This window comes from Myodes glareolus, chromosome 11 (assembly GCF_982192425.1).
Source record: "Myodes glareolus chromosome 11, mMyoGla1.1, whole genome shotgun sequence".
Lineage (NCBI taxonomy): Eukaryota > Metazoa > Chordata > Mammalia > Rodentia > Cricetidae > Myodes > Myodes glareolus.
In genome coordinates this window covers 15,528,490-15,545,309 of record NC_142036.1, presented here as the reverse complement: position 1 = coordinate 15,545,309, position 16,820 = coordinate 15,528,490, and the positions used below count along the sequence as shown (strand labels likewise).

Genomic DNA, 16,820 nt, shown 5'->3' with positions numbered 1-16,820 from the left:
CTGGCACCATGGTTGGCACACAGACTGGGTGGACCAGGCTGGCCTTGAACTCAAAGATCCTCCTGCCTCTGCCTTCTGAATGCTGAGATCAAAGGCGTGTGCCACCACTCAACTTTTTCTTTCTTTTTTTCTTTTACTTTTTTTTTTTTTTTTGGTTCTTCGAGATAGGGTTTCTCTGTAGCTTTGGCGCCTGTCCTGGAACTAGCTCTTGTAGACCAGGCTGGCCTCGAACTCGCAAAGATTCGCCTGGGTGCTGGGATTAAAGGCGTGCGCCGCCACCACCGGGCTTTTTTTTTTTTTTTTTTTTTTAATATAAAGACAGTTTCTCCCTATATAGCTGCCTGCCCTTCCTTCCTTTTGCTTGTTTGTTTGAGATAGGCTTTCACTGTGTAGTCTTTGCCGCCTCAGGACTTACTGTGTAGACCAAGGTGTTCTTAAACTCATAGAGATCTGCCTGATTCTGCCTCCTCAATGCTGGAATAAAAGCATGTGTACCATGCATGACAGTACCTCTTCATTTGGTAGAAAATTAGAGTTGCTCAGAAAGGTTGTTTCAAGGTCCAAACTAGAAATAAAGGCATTCTGAACTTCCCCATCCAGTCCTTCCATCCAAGCCATGTTATCCCTGTCCTTAGCAGGAGTGCTTATAAGCTTTTTTCACCTAGTAAATAGCTTTTAGAGGCTTTTAGTCTAGCTATTTAATCTGAGTGTTAATACATTGTTAATAGGAATTTTTTCTGGCTTATAAGTTGTATTCCTGATTTATAAATCTTAGTTATTGTGTGTGTGCTTCATAGTTCTAGTAATCTCTTAAGAGGTTTATATTGCATTTGAATTTATAAGTAAATTATGATTTGGCTATTTGGAGCTCCTCTGTGGTCTGTACAACAGTGAGCAGGTTTCATCCACTAGTAGTTTTCTTGGTTTTTATTGTTTTAATGGGTGTATGATGTCTGTACATGTGCTTATGTATAGGTCTTGTGCTTGTACATGCGTGTGCACAGAAGACAGAATAGTGCTAGGTTTCCTCCTTTATTGGTCTTTCCCTTATTCCTTTAAGGTAGAATCTTTCCTTTTTCAGCTAGGCTATCAGCCCCTAAGCTCCAGGGATTCTCCCAACTCTCCTCTCTTTACCATATCTGCCTTGTTCCAACTTCATCTTCTTGGTTGAAAAGCAAGAACTTTTAACCACTGAGCCAAGGTTTCTGCCCCTAGGTTTGTGCTTTTTTGTTTTTTGTTTTGTTTTGGGGGTGTGGGTGTTTTGTTTGTTTGGTGTGACAGGGTCTCCTGTATCCCAGGCTAGTCATGAACTTCTCATGTATGTAGCTATATGCATGTGTGTTACTTCTCTGTTACTGTGTTAAAACACAATGACCAAAGGAATTTATAGAAGGAAGAATTTATTTGAACTTTAGTTTCAGAGGAGTAGCATCGATTATGGCAGGGAGTGTAGTGGCATTTAATTTGTATTTTAATAAGTAAAGCTTGCCTGGAAAACAGAGAGTAAAACAGCCCCAGGGGTCAGCCTTATAGACCAGACAGTGGTGGCACACACCTTTAATCCCAGTAGTCACACTAGTTGCCATAAAAACTGGGTAGTGCGTGCCTTTAATCCCAGCCCTAGAAAGGATTATAAAATGGGAGGAGACAGCAAGTCTCGTTCTGATATTCTTGGAGGTAGGATCGCCATTTTCTGACTAAGTTCAAGATAAGAGCCAGTGGCTGGCTGCTTTGCTTTTCTGACCTTCAGGTTGAACCCCAATTTCTCTCTGTGAGTTCTTATGAATTTTGCATCAAGGGAGGCATAGCAACAAGCTGCAGTCATGGCAGCATGATCAGAAAGCCAAGGTTCCTATCTTCACCCACTAATGCAAAGCAGAGAGAACAAACTGGAAGTAGAGTGGGATTTGAAACTCTCAAAGCCCACCTCAAGTGAGCATACTTCCTTCAGCAAGGCTGTACCTATGAACCCTCCCCCAAACAACTGTGAGCCAAGCATTCAAATAACAGTGTATGAGAACTCTCATTTAAACCTCTGCAGTGGTCAAAGATGACACTGAACTGATCCTTCTGCTTCCACTGTCCTAATGATGGGCTTGATGCTTGGTATACCACCATACCAAGCTCTGTTGACATCACCTTTATCCTGTCCTGTGCCTTCCCGCTCACCACTGCTCACCCCACTTAGTCATGCTCTTGCTTAACTTGATTACTGCAGGATCTTACAGTGGGCTTCCTATCCTTTTCCGTCATCCTGATTCTGACTACTTTCAAATTCAGTTATTCTTTTATCAAGTCAGTTATTCTGTTTCTTACCTCATTTGGAATCTAGCCAGAACCCTTTCCAAACCCTACTGAACTCTTGTGGACTTGCCCTGCACTCTCCCCATTGTTCACACTTTCCCCATATCTGTGGCAGCCTTACTGGTCTCTCTCTCTCTCTCTCTCTCTCTCTCTCTCTCTCTCTCTCTCTCTCTCTCATATGATTTATATTTGCAGACTTTCACTCTGACAGCTTTGCTGTCCACTGCATCAGATAGTCAGCAGAATACAAACATGTTATTTTCTTTTTATTCTTCACAGCATTCACAGACCTGATATATTCTATATGTGTGTGCTCATTGTTTCTCCTATTAGCCAGCAGATTCCATTAGAAGAGGGAGACTACTAAATTTGTTGTTTTGTTTTTAAACTCTTTGCTTTTTGGGGGGACCCACTGCCCAGCTTCCAAGTAAATCACACGTAGTCGTATTCTTTCTTATGAATGCCTGACCTTGGATTGTTTCTTGCCAGCTTTTTTTTTCTTCTTTTTTTCCCTTAAGTTTAATTTATTATGTATACAGTGTTCTGCCTACATGTGTATCTGAATGCCAGAAGAGGGCATCAGATTTCCTTACAGGTGGCTATGAGCCTCCATGTGGTTGCTGGGACTTGAACTCAGGACCTCTGGAAGAAGAGTCAGTGCTCTTGACCTCCGAGCCATCTCTCCAGCCCTTGCCAATTTTTCTTAAGTTAAATCATTCCATCTATCTTTTGCCTCTGTACTTTTTCCTTTCTCTATTTTTGTATACCTTTCTTTATTTATTATGAATAAATAAAAAAATATTTATGTGTGCTGTGGCTGACTATGTAGCTGGGTATCCACCATTGCATCCCCTCTCCGTGTTCTAATATTCCTTCTTCTTCTCAGATTTCTCTTCCTATTTATTCTCTGCCTGCTAGCTCTGCTTTTCCTTTCTCCTGCCTTGCTACTAGCCATTCAAGTCTTCACTAGACGGGTTAAGTGTTTTAGGCAAAGTAATACAGCTTTACAAAGCTAAACAAATACAACGGAAAAGAATGCAACACATCTTTGTATCATTTGTTACATTTGTTTATGCTGTGGAATTTTCCACTTCTTGGAACATTGCTTTGAAGTTAATAGGGACTCCAAACATTTGTTGAATAAAGTAATAATCTTACAGGAAGATATATTTTATTGGGGACATCTGGAGAGAGACAGGGTCTCTCTTTAGACCAGGCTAGTCTAGAATGCAGAGATCTGCCTGTCTCTGATTCCCATGTGTTGGAGTTAAAAGTGTATGCCACCATGCCTGGCTTACCTTTCCATCTTGATTGCTCAGTTTCTGTTGAGACCTACTGAAGAGATGAAAGCTGCATAACTTAAATGTGTTAGAGTCTTATGGTTTCTCCTCAGCTGAGGATTATCATTGTGAGCTAAGATCTTAAGTTTTAGTTATTGCTTAGTGACCATGTTTTACATGGTACTTACAATTTAAAATATGTAAAGCATAAAATTATGAGCTAGAGGGTAGGTTCAGTGATTAGGAGCATTTATTGCTTTTGCGGAGGGCCAACGTTTGATTTCTAACACCCACATGGTGGCACACAACATCCATTCTTAACTCAAGTTCTAAGAGAATAAAATTTCTCTTTCTGACCTCTGCAGGCACCAGGCTCACATCCAGGCAAAACATTTACATACATAAAATAAACAAACCTAAAAGATTTTTAAATAAAAAAGGACCAAAACTTTGTTTAAAAGTGGAATGTTACCAATTTGTGGGAAAATTAATGCCCAGATGTAGGATTTTTGCTTAATTTTATTTCTTTCTGTTATAGGTGAAGTATTTGACTATTTGGTTGCACATGGAAGAATGAAGGAAAAAGAAGCAAGAGCTAAATTTAGACAGGTATGAATTAACATGGCTTTAGTTTGTTAATCCAGTAAGTTACATTGTTACTTCTAGTCGTGCAGTTAAGAGTGGCATCTGGAGCTGGTGAGGTGACTCATTCAGTAAAGTTCCTCCTGTGCAAGCATGAGGACCTAAGTTCGAATCCCCAAGAATACACAGAAAGCTGGGCATAGTGATGTGTACATATAACCCCAGCACTGGTAAAGAGACTAGCAGATCTTTGAAGTTCAGTTTAGCCAGTCAGTGAGCACCAGGTTTAGTGTGAGCCATGTCCCAAAAATAAGACAGACAACAGTAAAGGAAGACACTCAGTGTTGACCTCGGGGCTCCAAGCAGACACACATACAGTCAGTCAGCAAATAAAGGTGGAGAGCAACTTCATGTTGACCTCTGAGCTCCATACAGACATATGCACACAAATCTTTTGGAACATTGATTGGCAGTACTTTTCATACCTAAGACACTGTATTAGCAGTGACTAATGACTGTAAGTCATACTTGATGGATTCTGTAGGGTTTTAAAATCATATTTATTTAGTGTGTGTGCACATACAAGCATAGATTTGCCAAGGCATGCATGTAGATGACCTACATAGATCAGTTCTTTCCTTCTGCATATGGGCCCCAGTGATTGAACACAGATGTGCCTTTACCTTTGAGCTATCTCAAAGTTCAGTGTAGAAAAGACCTGAGCTTTGAGATTCTCTTTTTCTTTTTTTTTCTCCCCCCACCCCTCCAAGTTTTTCAAAACAGATTTGTCTGTTTGACAGCTCTAACTGTCATAGAACTAGCTTTTGTAGATAAGTCTGGCCTCAAACTCAGAGATCCACCTATCTCTGCATCCCAAATGCTGGGATTAAAAGTGTGTACCACCACCACCCAGCAAGAGTCAGTCTCTCTCTCCCTCTCCTTTTCTTTTTCTTTTTTTTTTAGATAGCGTTTCTCTGTAGCTTTGGACTCTGTCCTGGAACTAGCTCTTGTAGACCAGGCTGGCCTCAAACTCACAGAGATCCACCTGCCTCTGCCTTCCGAGTGCTGGAATTGATTAAAGACATGTGGTACCACTACCCGACTCTGGCGAATCTTTCTTATAAATAATTATTTTAATGCATAAAACACCTGGGCTCTGAGTCTTTCTTATAATAAACCATTGTCTCACTGGGAGATGGTAGCCAGCCTAGTCTGCAGAGTGAGTTCCAGGACTTAAAAGGCTACACAGCGAAACCCAGTCTTGGGGAAAAAAAATGAAAGAAAGAACTAATTGTTTGTAATTTAATCCCAGAAAACCAACAATAGGTTTGAGTATCTTCCAGTCATTGTGGTGTCAGGTTAGCTTTGAGTTGTTTAGAGCTAAAGGAAGAGATGTTAAAAGTGGCAAGTGATTGTACAGTGTGACTCAAAAGCAGGATTTAAAAATAACCTTCAATGGCCAGGCAGTAGTGGTGCACACCTTTAATCCCAGCACTTGGGAGGACAGAGGCAGGTGGATCTCTGTGAGTTCGAGGCCAGCCTGGTCTAAAAGAGCTAGTTCCAGGATAGGCTCCAAAGCTATGAAAAAACCTTGTCTTAAAAAAACAAAACAAAACAAAACAGAGATAGAAAATAACTCCAAGAAAAACTTCTTCAACATCAGAAAATATGATTATCAGGACAGGAATTACGGTTCAGTGGCAGTGGGTAGAGAACCTGCTAGCATTCATGAAGCCCTACGTTCCATCCCAGCACGACATGAACCCAATGTGGCATGCTGCATACCTTTAATCCTGGAACTTGGGTTGGAAGCAGGAGGCTCAGAAGTTGTTCAGGACCTTGTCAGCTGTGGAACGTTTAAGGCCCACCTGGACCACATGAAACCATCCTAAAATTTGAATACAATAAAGCAGGGTGTAGTGACACGGTCCTTTAATTTCTCGGTGCTCAGGAGGCAGAACAGGCATATCTCTGTGAGTTTGGTGTCAGCTTGGTTTACGGAATGATTTCCAGACCTGCCAGAGGCTACATGGTGAGAGCCTGTTTCAAAGAAGCAAAACAAAAACCCCAAAGAAGAAATGAGGATAAATGATTATTGTAGTTGTGAGTCTGCACCATTGGTGACTAACCCCATTTTTCGCATGTTTAGATTGTATCTGCAGTACAGTATTGCCACCAAAAACGGATTGTTCACAGAGACCTCAAGGTGAGCCCAAAAATTCTTGCTAAGTTATTTATAGTTCTTTTGGTGGCCATTTTGCACATGATGCTTAGACTGTGTTGTTGAATAAGAGAAAAATAAGATTAGGGACTGGAGAGATGGCTGAGTGGTTAAGAACACTTTCTGCTTTTCTAAAGGATATGGGTTCAGTTCTTAGCACCCACATGGCAGTTAACAGCTGTCTGTAACTCCAAGATCTGACATCCTCACACAGACACACATGCAGGCAAAACACCAGTGCACATAAAATAAATAAATTAAGCCAGACATGATGGCACATACTTTTAGTCCAAGCATCTGGGAGGCAGAGGCAGGCAGATCTCTGAGTTCAAGGCCAGCCTGGTCTACAAAGTAAGTTCCAGGACAGCCAGAGCTACACAGAAAAACCCTCGAAAAACCAAAATAAATAAACAAATAAATTAATAATAATGTAAAAATAAGTTCTATAATGATTGGCTCCCTTTGTCCAAAATACACAGTGAAGAGGGTTTTTGTTGTTGTTGTTGTTGTTGTTTTTAAGTAAAGTTCATGAAAAGTATTTCAGGACTCAGTAAAGGTGCCTAGTGGTTCATCTCTGGAGGACAGTTGTCCCATAGTCACACAGAGGTACAGAGGTCTCCTGACACATGGGGCCAACCTGGACGTGGCTGCCCGTGCCCATGTAGAAGGCATTCTGTCCTGTAAGCTGTAGTGCTTGTTGGAGGCGTCCATGGGCTGCACCTATGCTCTTTGGCAAAGAGTTAGGATTCACAGAGCATTTTTCTTTTCACAGGTCTTGGAACTTGGGCACCTCTGCTGTTCCTCTTCTTACTTCCAGACACACCCTCTTTCTCTCTGTATCTTACAGCATATCGTCTATACCATATGTAGACACTGTCCTCACAAGATTACTGACTGCTTGCTTGTCCCTCTTAGCACCCACCCTGAGCACATCCACTCTGGCAGTTGTGGTTGCTGCCTACATGTGAATGACCCCCAGTCTGTTTCTGCAGCTAGAGTTGTTTTAGGACCCAAGCATCCTGGTACCTAGGCAAAAAGTATCCCTTGGACACCTCAAGTGTAGCCAGTTCAAAATCAGATCTTTTCCTTTTTAAATAGAATTGTGTTCTTTTTCATTATGGTGACTGAAGCTTCTCCAGAGCCTCCTACTTAACCTCCATTCAACTGCCACTTTTGCTGCTGTTTCCTGTCTCTACTACCCCATTCCTGCTCCTCTCCAAAGCCAGCAGACCACAGTCATGTGATAATCAGTTCAAACATAGTTTTTTATCTTGTCTTCTCTGCTCCTGGCTTTCCCTGCTTCCCATCGTATCTCTATTTTATGTGTATGGCTGTTTTCCATGTGTGTGTGAGAGTGAGTGTGTGTCAGAGGCAAAGCTGAACTTCTGAGTTTAAGAACAAACTGATCACATAGAGCGTTCCAGGGCAGCCAGAGCTAAAATGATAAGACCCTGTCTTCCCCACTCCCCCCCAAAAATTAAAAAAATAAACATAAGATTATTTCCAGAGGAGGAAGGGAGGGGAGCAGAGAAAAATGTATAGCTCAGTAAAAACAATTTTAAAATAAGATTTCCAGCCAGGCAGAGGCAGGTGGATCTCTGTGAGTTCGAGGCCAGCCTGGTCTACAAGAGCTAGTTCCAGGACAGGCACCAAAGCTACAGAGAAACCCTGTCTTGGAAAAACAAAACAACAAACAAACAAAAGGAACCCTTAAAATAAACTAACAAACTAAAAGTCATTTCCTTGTTTAACAACTCTTGAGCAGTGTTGTCCCACCTTCAGGGTAGAAAACTGAAAGAAACACTGTTGATTTAATGCCCTCCTACCTCCCCAGCCGTCTCTGTGGAGCATCTCTCTCCATACACTACCTTTCAGTTGTCGACAGAAATGTACCCTCCTTTGTGGACTTCCAAGTCTTTATTCTGCCCCTAAACACCCCTTGAAACGTGCTATCTATACCTTTCTCAGTTTCACTTCCTCTGGAAATTTCCCATGACCCTCTTTTGCTGAGCCTTTTCTTTGTCAGTATCCATCATAGTACTCAGCTCTCGGCAGCTTATTAGCTGCCTGCTTTCGCCACCCTACACTACGAATCCTGAGGGCAGGGCCCTGTCTTGCTCATCCTTGTACATCCAGACAATCGTCTCAGATCCAATGTGTCTACTTCGTGCCTGTCAGCTCAAATCAACAGAAGTGACTAGTTTGTCTTGGAGGTTGAAGTGGGGGTTCTCCTTCCCCAGCAATCATTTGGTGGTGTTTATGAAGTGTGACTACCTAAAGACTACCTGTATTTTTAAAAAGCCTCTTACTAATTGAAGAAGCTTTCTACATTTTTGTTGATCTTATACTTAAACTGTATTTGACTGTTAATATCAATTAGGAATATAATTTATTTCCTGTGTTTCTCTAAAAATAGTGTTTTTACATTTACTAACTAGGAGATAAGTCCTTATAAAAAGCCTTTATGAAATGCCTGATGCTATTATCATAAATGTATTTTGGTTAAGTTTTATTTTTGTCTTGATGTTTTTTTCTCTAGGCTGAAAATCTGTTATTAGATGCGGATATGAACATTAAAATAGCAGATTTTGGTTTTAGCAATGAATTTACTGTTGGCAGTAAACTAGACACGTTTTGTGGTAGTCCTCCATATGCAGCCCCTGAGCTCTTCCAGGGCAAGAAGTATGACGGGCCAGAAGTGGATGTGTGGAGTCTCGGCGTCATTCTGTACACCCTAGTCAGTGGGTCGCTTCCCTTTGACGGTCAGAACCTGAAGGTATAAGAAGCAGTTGCAGCCATGCTCTTCAAAAACTAAGGATTTTTATAAAATTGTGTAGATTGACATTTTTAATACTATTTGTATGGGTGCTTTTATGGGTTTGGTTTTATTGTTACTGTTTTTAACTTAAAAATTAACTATTATTTCCTTATTGCATTCCTTAAAGGAACTGAGAGAGAGAGTCCTACGAGGGAAATACAGAATCCCTTTCTACATGTCCACAGACTGTGAAAACCTTCTCAAACGCTTCCTGGTGCTGAATCCAGTTAAACGTGGCACTCTTGAGGTACCACACCAGGGGGAAGAAAGAGCATTTAAGAGAACCCTGCTTAGTTTATGTGACACTGAACACCTGTGGGGTTTTAGGTAGTAAGGAAAACAAACAAATTCCCTTAAGTTTCCTTTAGAGGGTTATTCAATGAAATGCTGAAAATCATCTCCCTAAATATTTTGAGTGTTGGGGGACTTTGTTCTGTTCTAACACACAGTTCACCTTTCAGCAAATCATGAAGGACAGGTGGATCAACGCAGGTCATGAAGAAGATGAGCTCAAGCCATTTGTTGAACCTGAACTAGACATCTCAGACCAGAAGAGAATAGGTAATTACCTATGTTTTTATGTGTATGTGTACTATACATGTTTTACTCCTGTGTGTGTGGCTCAAACAGAAACAAAGGGAGGGTAAGGACAGAATTTATAAATCCATTTATCTGTTCTGTCTTAATTAGGAGTTTAGCAGGGCAGTGATGGTGCTCACCTTTAATCCTAGCACTCGGGAGTTAGAGGCAGGCAGATCTCTGTGACTTCTGGTCTACAGAGAGAGGTTTAAGACAACCAGGGCTCCACAAAGAAACCTTGTCTCAAAAAACAAAATTGGGAGCTTAATCTGTGGTTTTCTCTAGTAGCACTAGTAACTCAGAAGCATGTTCAGCAGCTCTTCTATGTTAGGAAATATATAACCTTCTAATTCAAATGAAATTGTTTTTCCCTATGCTAGCATGATTTCCAATCCAAATAAAATATATAAACCATATTTTATCTTTTAGATATTATGGTGGGAATGGGATATTCACAAGAAGAAATTCAAGAATCTCTTAGTAAAATGAAATATGATGAAATCACAGCTACATACTTGTTATTGGGGAGAAAATCTTCAGAGGTAAGAGTGTTTAGAGAGGAAACGCTAAATACCCTGTGTAAAAGGGATCAGTGTGCAATGCATGATGGCACGTGCCTATAGTTCTTGCACTCAGGAAGTGGAGGCAGGAGAGTCAGAGATTTATGTTCTCCTCAGCTATATAATGAGTTCCAGGCTAGTCTGCACTACAAAAGACCCTCTCTCCAAAAAGATTTGACTCTATTTTAAAAAGAAAAAAGTTTCCTTAATATTTTTAATATAACATTTGGTATTCATTTTAAAACTTTGCCTACAAGCAGTGGTCTCACTCCATTGACCCTTATAAGCTATTATTTTTTATTTTTGGTTGTGAGTCTAGCATTTAGTGACTGATCCATCTCTCCAGCTCATAAACTACTATTTTAGCTTCAAAGTAATAATCCTTTATGAGTAGTAATGTCACAAGCCTATACAATTGTGAGTTACTTTTAGTCATTAATAGTTTGAAAATGATGTAAAATACCAAACAAAGGAAACAGAGTATAATGTCTTAGTTCTTTGAAAAGGTCAGGAAAGAGATAGTTAACATATAACCTTATTCTCAGAAGTCAGAAAATACTTTTGAATGAGTTTAAAGTTGTTGTTTTGAGCTGGGCGGTGGTGACGCACACCTTTAATCCCAGCACTTCGGAGGCAAAGGCAGACAGATCTCTGTGAGTTCGAGACCAGCCTGGTCTACAGAGCTAGTTCCAGGACAGGTTCCAAAGCCACAGAAAACCCTGTCTCAAAAAAAAAAAAAAATGTTGCTTTGTACGTTGTGATAACTCCTCTCTGACTGGGAGGAGTATGTCACCAGGAATTTCATGACAAGCCATTGGGCTCCGTATATGGTTGCTGCTCTTCTCATTCTCCCATAGCTGGACGCTAGTGACTCCAGTTCTAGCAGCAACCTTTCACTTGCTAAGGTGCGGCCAAGCAGTGACCTCAGCAACAGCACTGGCCAGTCTCCTCATCACAAAGTACAGAGAAGTGTTTCTTCAAGTCAGAAGCAGAGACGGTACAGTGACCATGGTGAGTCTGAGACTATTCCAGTAGCTTCTGAATGTGTTCTCCTGACTAGAGCCTGTCAGGGCAGAGGAGATTGGCTTGCTGTCCCTTCCTAGCATTAGGACTGGTATGGTTAAGGTCTCCTAACTATTTGGAACATTTGGTAAACTTCGCTTGATAAGAGAGAATGAAAATCTTATCTGTAGTTTTGCTTTTCTCTCTGAGCATTGCAACTGACAGGGCTCTCTACTGATGGAATAACATTCTCTGTTCATGCAAGCTAATGAGCTCTTAAATGGAGGAAATGACTTTCACATTTTTCTTTTTATGTATATGAATGTTTTAATTTCATGCATTTATATGCCTCACTTGTGCCTGGAGGCCAGAAGAGTGTGTCAGATCCCCATGAACTGAAGTAACAGATGCTTGTGAGCCATAATGTGGATGCTGGGAACCAAACCTGGATCTTTTGTGAGTGTAGGCAGTGTTTTTGCTGCTGAATCATCTTTCCAGCCCCAGGGGTTTCTATTTCAGTTTCAATTAAAGGTAAAAATATGAGTCTGGGCATTTTGGCATAATCCTGTTATCCCAGTATTTAGGAGGTAAAGGCAGGGGGATTAAGAATTTACGGTTGGGACTTGAGAGTTGGTTAAGAACACCTGTGTTCAGTTCCCAGCACCCACATGGCAGCACACAAGTATCTGTCTTCTGGTCATTGTGGGTACTAGTCACACATGTGCACAGACATTCACACAAACAAAACAACCATCTGATAAAATAGTATTTCTTTTTAAATTTCAAAATAAGTTAAGGTCATCTTTGGTTATATGCCAAGTTTGAAGTTTGTTTAGCCTGAGACCCTATTGCAATGTAAGGGGGGGGGAGGAAAGAAGACAAGAAAACAGTGTGCATGAAGGGGGTTGATTTATTTATGGTTTGTAAATGAGCAGGTGCTCTCAGTTTCTTTCTTCCTATGTATTTGTATTAGCTAACAAGGAAGTTTACAGGGTCTATATACTGAATGCCAACTTTAAATGCATCCACACTACTCTTAAGAGACCCGATTCAAAGGGAATTACTCCTAAATCCTGAAAGAAACATGTTGAATTTTCTTACTTATCAAGGGATTAATCTTTAGTAAGTTTAGTCTTTCTCAGGCACATAGTTTTCACCTGGATTTCTAATGACATTTTTCCAGAGTTAAAGTGAGCTTTGGAACTAGAACCATACACTTTGCTGACCCTTCATTTTATCAATAAGGCATGGGAAAGGAATGTCAGCAACTCTCTCAGGGGCCAGAGCAAATGAGGAATGCCTGGAGTGGAGCTGACTCCTGCCTGACCCCCGTCCTGTGTCTTTAACTCACTGACAGTCCATTTTCCCCAGAGAAGGTTCTGTGCTGCCCCAGGTGTATAGCTACATAGAGAGCCAAACATCATTGATAAATGATAAAGTAATTTGTTTTAAAGTAATTTTTTTAAAAAAAAATATGGAATGCTTTACGAATTTGCGTGTCATCCTTACGCTGGGAACATACTAATCTTCTCTGTATCATTCCAATTATTTTTAGTATATGTGCTGCCGCAGCGAGCACTTAAAGTAATTGTTTTGTATACATGTGGCACTACTATTTTATTAAAAGGGATTTTTTTCATACTAACGAGAGACCCATTCTTGTTTATTTTTACATAGATCTTTTATTGTTAGTTTTTGTTTTGCTTTGTTTTATTGAGGCAGGGTTTAACTCTTTAGTCCTAGGTGGCCTGAAACCAGGCTAGCCTTAAACTTATAAGAGATCTACCTGCCTCTGCCTCCCGAGTTTTGAGCCTGTGTACTGAATACCTACATCACCACACCTGATGAGAGTTAAATGTTGCCTGGATAGTGGTATGGCACACTCCTTTAATCCCAGCTCTCCGGAGGCAGAGGCAGATGGATCTCTGTGAGTTCAAGGCCTGCCTGATCAAGAGTGAGTTCTAGGATAGCAAGAGAAACACTGTCTCAGGGCTGGAGAGATGGCTCAGTGGTTAAGAGCATTGCCTGCTCTTCCAAAGATCCTGAGTTCAATTCCCAGCAACCACATGGTGGCTCACCACCTTCTGTAAGGAGGTCTGGTGCCCTCTTCTGGCCTGCAGACATACACACAAGTATACATAATAAATAAATAAAATTGAAAAGAAAAGAAAGAAACACTGTCTCAAAGAACCAGAGCAAGAGATTACTAGTGTGTCCATTTCCAATTGTTTGAACTCCAGATGGCCTATGTTAATGCTGGAGCCTCTGTATTCTTATCTGGAATATTGGTGCATTTTTTTTTAAGATACAAGATAAAATTTCAGAAGAAATGGCACAAGAGAGCTGTGCTGTCTTACTCTGACAAAATGAGAATATTTCATACTAAAGGATGTAATTTGCTTGATTGTACCAAAATAGTTTGTTCTGCATAAAGACTATGCATCTAGTTAATTTGATTAGTGATCCTCTAGACAGTGACGTGTTATTAAGTTGTTTCCAAAGGGCAACTCAACTTGTTAAGTTTTTACAATCTTTTTAGAAAGTAGAATGTTTGTGTGGTAATCAAATGGAAAATATCTTAGAAAATTTTACTAGTTTATAGTTACAGGTGAATAGAAATTTAAATTGTCTTACAAAATGTTTATTTTAAGAGAATAAATATGAAACTGCATTCTGTCTTTTAAAGAGTGAACTCTTTATTGTAGCTGGACCGGCTATTCCTTCAGTTGTGGCATATCCAAAGAGGAGTCAGACTAGCACTGCCGATAGTGACCTCAAAGAAGATGGAATTCCCTCCCGAAAATCAAGTGGCACTGCTGTTGGAGGAAAAGGGATTGCCCCTGCCAGTCCCATGCTTGGGAATGCAAGCAATCCCAATAAAGCTGATATTCCCGAGCGTAAGAAAAGCCCTGCTGTCCCCAGTGTAAGTACTATTGGATTGGATAGCAGTCCTTGGTGGTTGGGACTTGAACCAGCTAGTCTTTGTACATCCATTCATTTTATTCTCTATTTTCTGCCTGCGGTGTTTTTCCTCTAGTCTACCATACCCCGCTTCCTACATTGTAGGTGTTTCTTTTGATAATTCCTACTGCTGTGACAGAACATCTGAGACATATTTATAAGGAAAGAAATGTTATCTTGAATTCTAGAGACTGAAAAATCCAGCAGGCTCACTGTGTAGTGGGGGATATTGTCTTTGCTGCTTCCAAGATAGTATTCTGTTACCACTCTCTCCAAAGGTGAGGACACGGTATGGACACCTTGTAAAAAGGGTGGATTTATCTCTCCCTTCCTTTTATATTGCACTAATGACCTAGAAGCCTCAGTTCTTAACACTGTTGCACTAGAATACGTTTTTCCAGAGTTCCAGGGGAGCCCAGACAGTCATAGCCCATTCTCCACACTAAGTAAGTACTCAGGTCCTGCGTGTCAGAGACAATGAGAAGTTACTCCAGAGACATCTACTCTCTGTAAGTTGTTACACAAAAGACAGTGGCAGTGCAGAAGGTAGTTGGCAGAGCTGATATGTACAGTGCCAACAGGTTGACTGTCCTCCAGGAAGAGTGTTTTCACTGAGGCCTTTCTGAGTACCAAAGACTGGACTAGCTAAGCACAGGTGAAGAGCAGGAAGGGAAGTTACATCATTGGTCTGCTGAAGTCACTATCTCTCAGTAAATAGTTCCTGTTTGTTAGATTAAGTTGAATTCATTTAGTCTCAGGAGCCATTTTTCTCAGAATGGAAACGGTTCTGTCTGACATAACATGGTAATTACTATTAGCACTTAAAGAAATAATTTTGCACAGAATTTGCAGAACAATGAACAGTCTTGATTTTGTCTAAAAGCATGATTTCCTCTCTCAAAATTGACAGTACTGCAGCCCTTCTACTGATAGAAAAACCCAGAAAGGAGCCCTTCATTATGTTATGGGGTCAGAAGTTCACAAGAAATCCAAGGGGTTTTGTCCATTTCATCCTCTGGCATTGTGCTTAATCAGAATAAAACATTTAAGATACTTTTATTGTGGCTTTTGAGTGCCTTTTAAAGTGGGGTTGTAACATTGTACTTCAATTTTGGTCTCCTGTTTTTTTGAGTTGTGGGCGTTTGAGTTTCTATGTAGCCCTGGCTGTCCTGGAACTTGCTGTGTAGACCAGGCTGGTCTCCTTCCTCTGCTTCCTGAGATTCTGAGATTTGGTATTAAAGGTGTGCACTGCCACCTGGCTCAGTCTCTTAGATTTTAAATTTGGTCTCATTTTTATGACAGTAGAAAATGCTTTCTTTCCCATATTTGTGACATTGCACTCTAATTTTGTCTTTGGGGGGAGGGGTTAGGCAGGGTTTCTCTGTTGTAGTTTTAGAGCTTGTCTTGGAACTAGGTCTTGTAGACTAGGCTGACCTCAAACTCACAGAGATCCGCCTGCCTCTGCTGGGATTAAAGGTGTGCGCCACCCTGCCTGGCTTATCCTAAGTATTGTCAACTGTTAGTGTTTACCTGTTTATAAAAAATAGTAAGTAACAGCGATATTATGTAGACTTGTTACTATAGCAGAATTCTGAGAAAAGATATATTTTAGTTCAAGACTATTTCTAGCTCAAGTTGGGTTAGGCTTATGGCTCCTACATAGGGTTGTGAAGGCAGCCCTTCATGGACATGTGCTAGAACAAACTAGGATGCAAGTGACTTGATGGGCCAGAGTCTCAGCACACTCTTCATGAACATGCCCCGGTAACTTTAGAATCTCCCATGATGTCCTGCCACCTAAATATGCTATTGCATCTCAGTAGCCCCACCCTAGGGGCCAAGCCTTTTACTTTGTGGACTTTTGAGATCCATTCTTCCAAAGTATAGTAGCATCATCAGAAATTTTCTTCGAGTCATTCTTGGTGTTTCATTGAACATGATCCACTCATGATACATTAAAACTTTATCTTCACTTGGGCTGGGTGGTGGCGGTGCACACCTTTAATCCCAGCACTTGGAAGTCAGAAGCAGGCAGATTTCTGTGAGTTCAAGGCCAGCCTGGTCTGCAAAATGAGTTCCAGGACAGCCAGGGCTGTTACATAAAGATACCCTGTCTCGAAAAGCCAAACAAAATTCTATGATTGGGTTGAAGAGATGGCTCAGCACTTATGGGCATGGACTGTTCTTCTAGAGAATCCACATAACAGCTCACAACCATCTGTAAATCCAGTTCTAGACCTCTGAATGCACTGCACACACGGTGCACAGATATACATGCAAGAAAATCACCTATACACATTTAAAAAAATATTTTTTTTTTCTTTTCCCAAGACACAGTTTCTCTGTGTAGCTTTGGAACCTGTCCTGGAACTCGCTCTGTAGACCAGACTGGCCTCGAACTCATAGAAATCAACCTACTTCTGCCTCCCAAGTGCTGGGATTAAAGAAAAATAAATTGAAAAGAAAAAGAAAAATACTGGCTACTTTTTCAGAGGACCTGGGTTTAGTTGTCA

General features: G+C 40.8%; 1 protein-coding gene and 1 non-coding gene across 18 annotated transcripts in view; one reads left to right on the top strand and one right to left on the bottom strand.

Annotated features, from left to right (window-relative positions):
* The window catches only part of Mark3 (microtubule affinity regulating kinase 3), a 93,342-nt gene that overhangs the window by 49,445 nt on the left and 27,077 nt on the right, over nucleotides 1-16,820 (top strand). For 11 of the 17 annotated variants that reach the window (XM_085697980.2, XM_085697977.2, XM_048431361.3 and 8 more), the window contains 8 exons: nucleotides 4,123-4,193; nucleotides 6,316-6,372; nucleotides 8,927-9,163; nucleotides 9,333-9,452; nucleotides 9,667-9,766; nucleotides 10,214-10,326; nucleotides 11,202-11,355; nucleotides 14,052-14,269. In XM_085697980.2, the coding sequence (XP_085554106.1) occupies nucleotides 4,123-4,193; nucleotides 6,316-6,372; nucleotides 8,927-9,163; nucleotides 9,333-9,452; nucleotides 9,667-9,766; nucleotides 10,214-10,326; nucleotides 11,202-11,355; nucleotides 14,052-14,269 (1,070 nt within the window). The remainder of the gene's footprint in view (nucleotides 1-4,122; nucleotides 4,194-6,315; nucleotides 6,373-8,926; nucleotides 9,164-9,332; nucleotides 9,453-9,666; nucleotides 9,767-10,213; nucleotides 10,327-11,201; nucleotides 11,356-14,051; nucleotides 14,270-16,820) is intronic. The other 6 variants (XM_048431367.3, XM_085697978.2, XM_085697976.2 and 3 more) reach the window with 2 other exon arrangements.
* LOC125398599 (U6 spliceosomal RNA) lies at nucleotides 12,815-12,925 on the bottom strand. Its single transcript, XR_007231466.1, has one exon. It is a non-coding gene; the product is annotated as a U6 spliceosomal RNA (small nuclear RNA).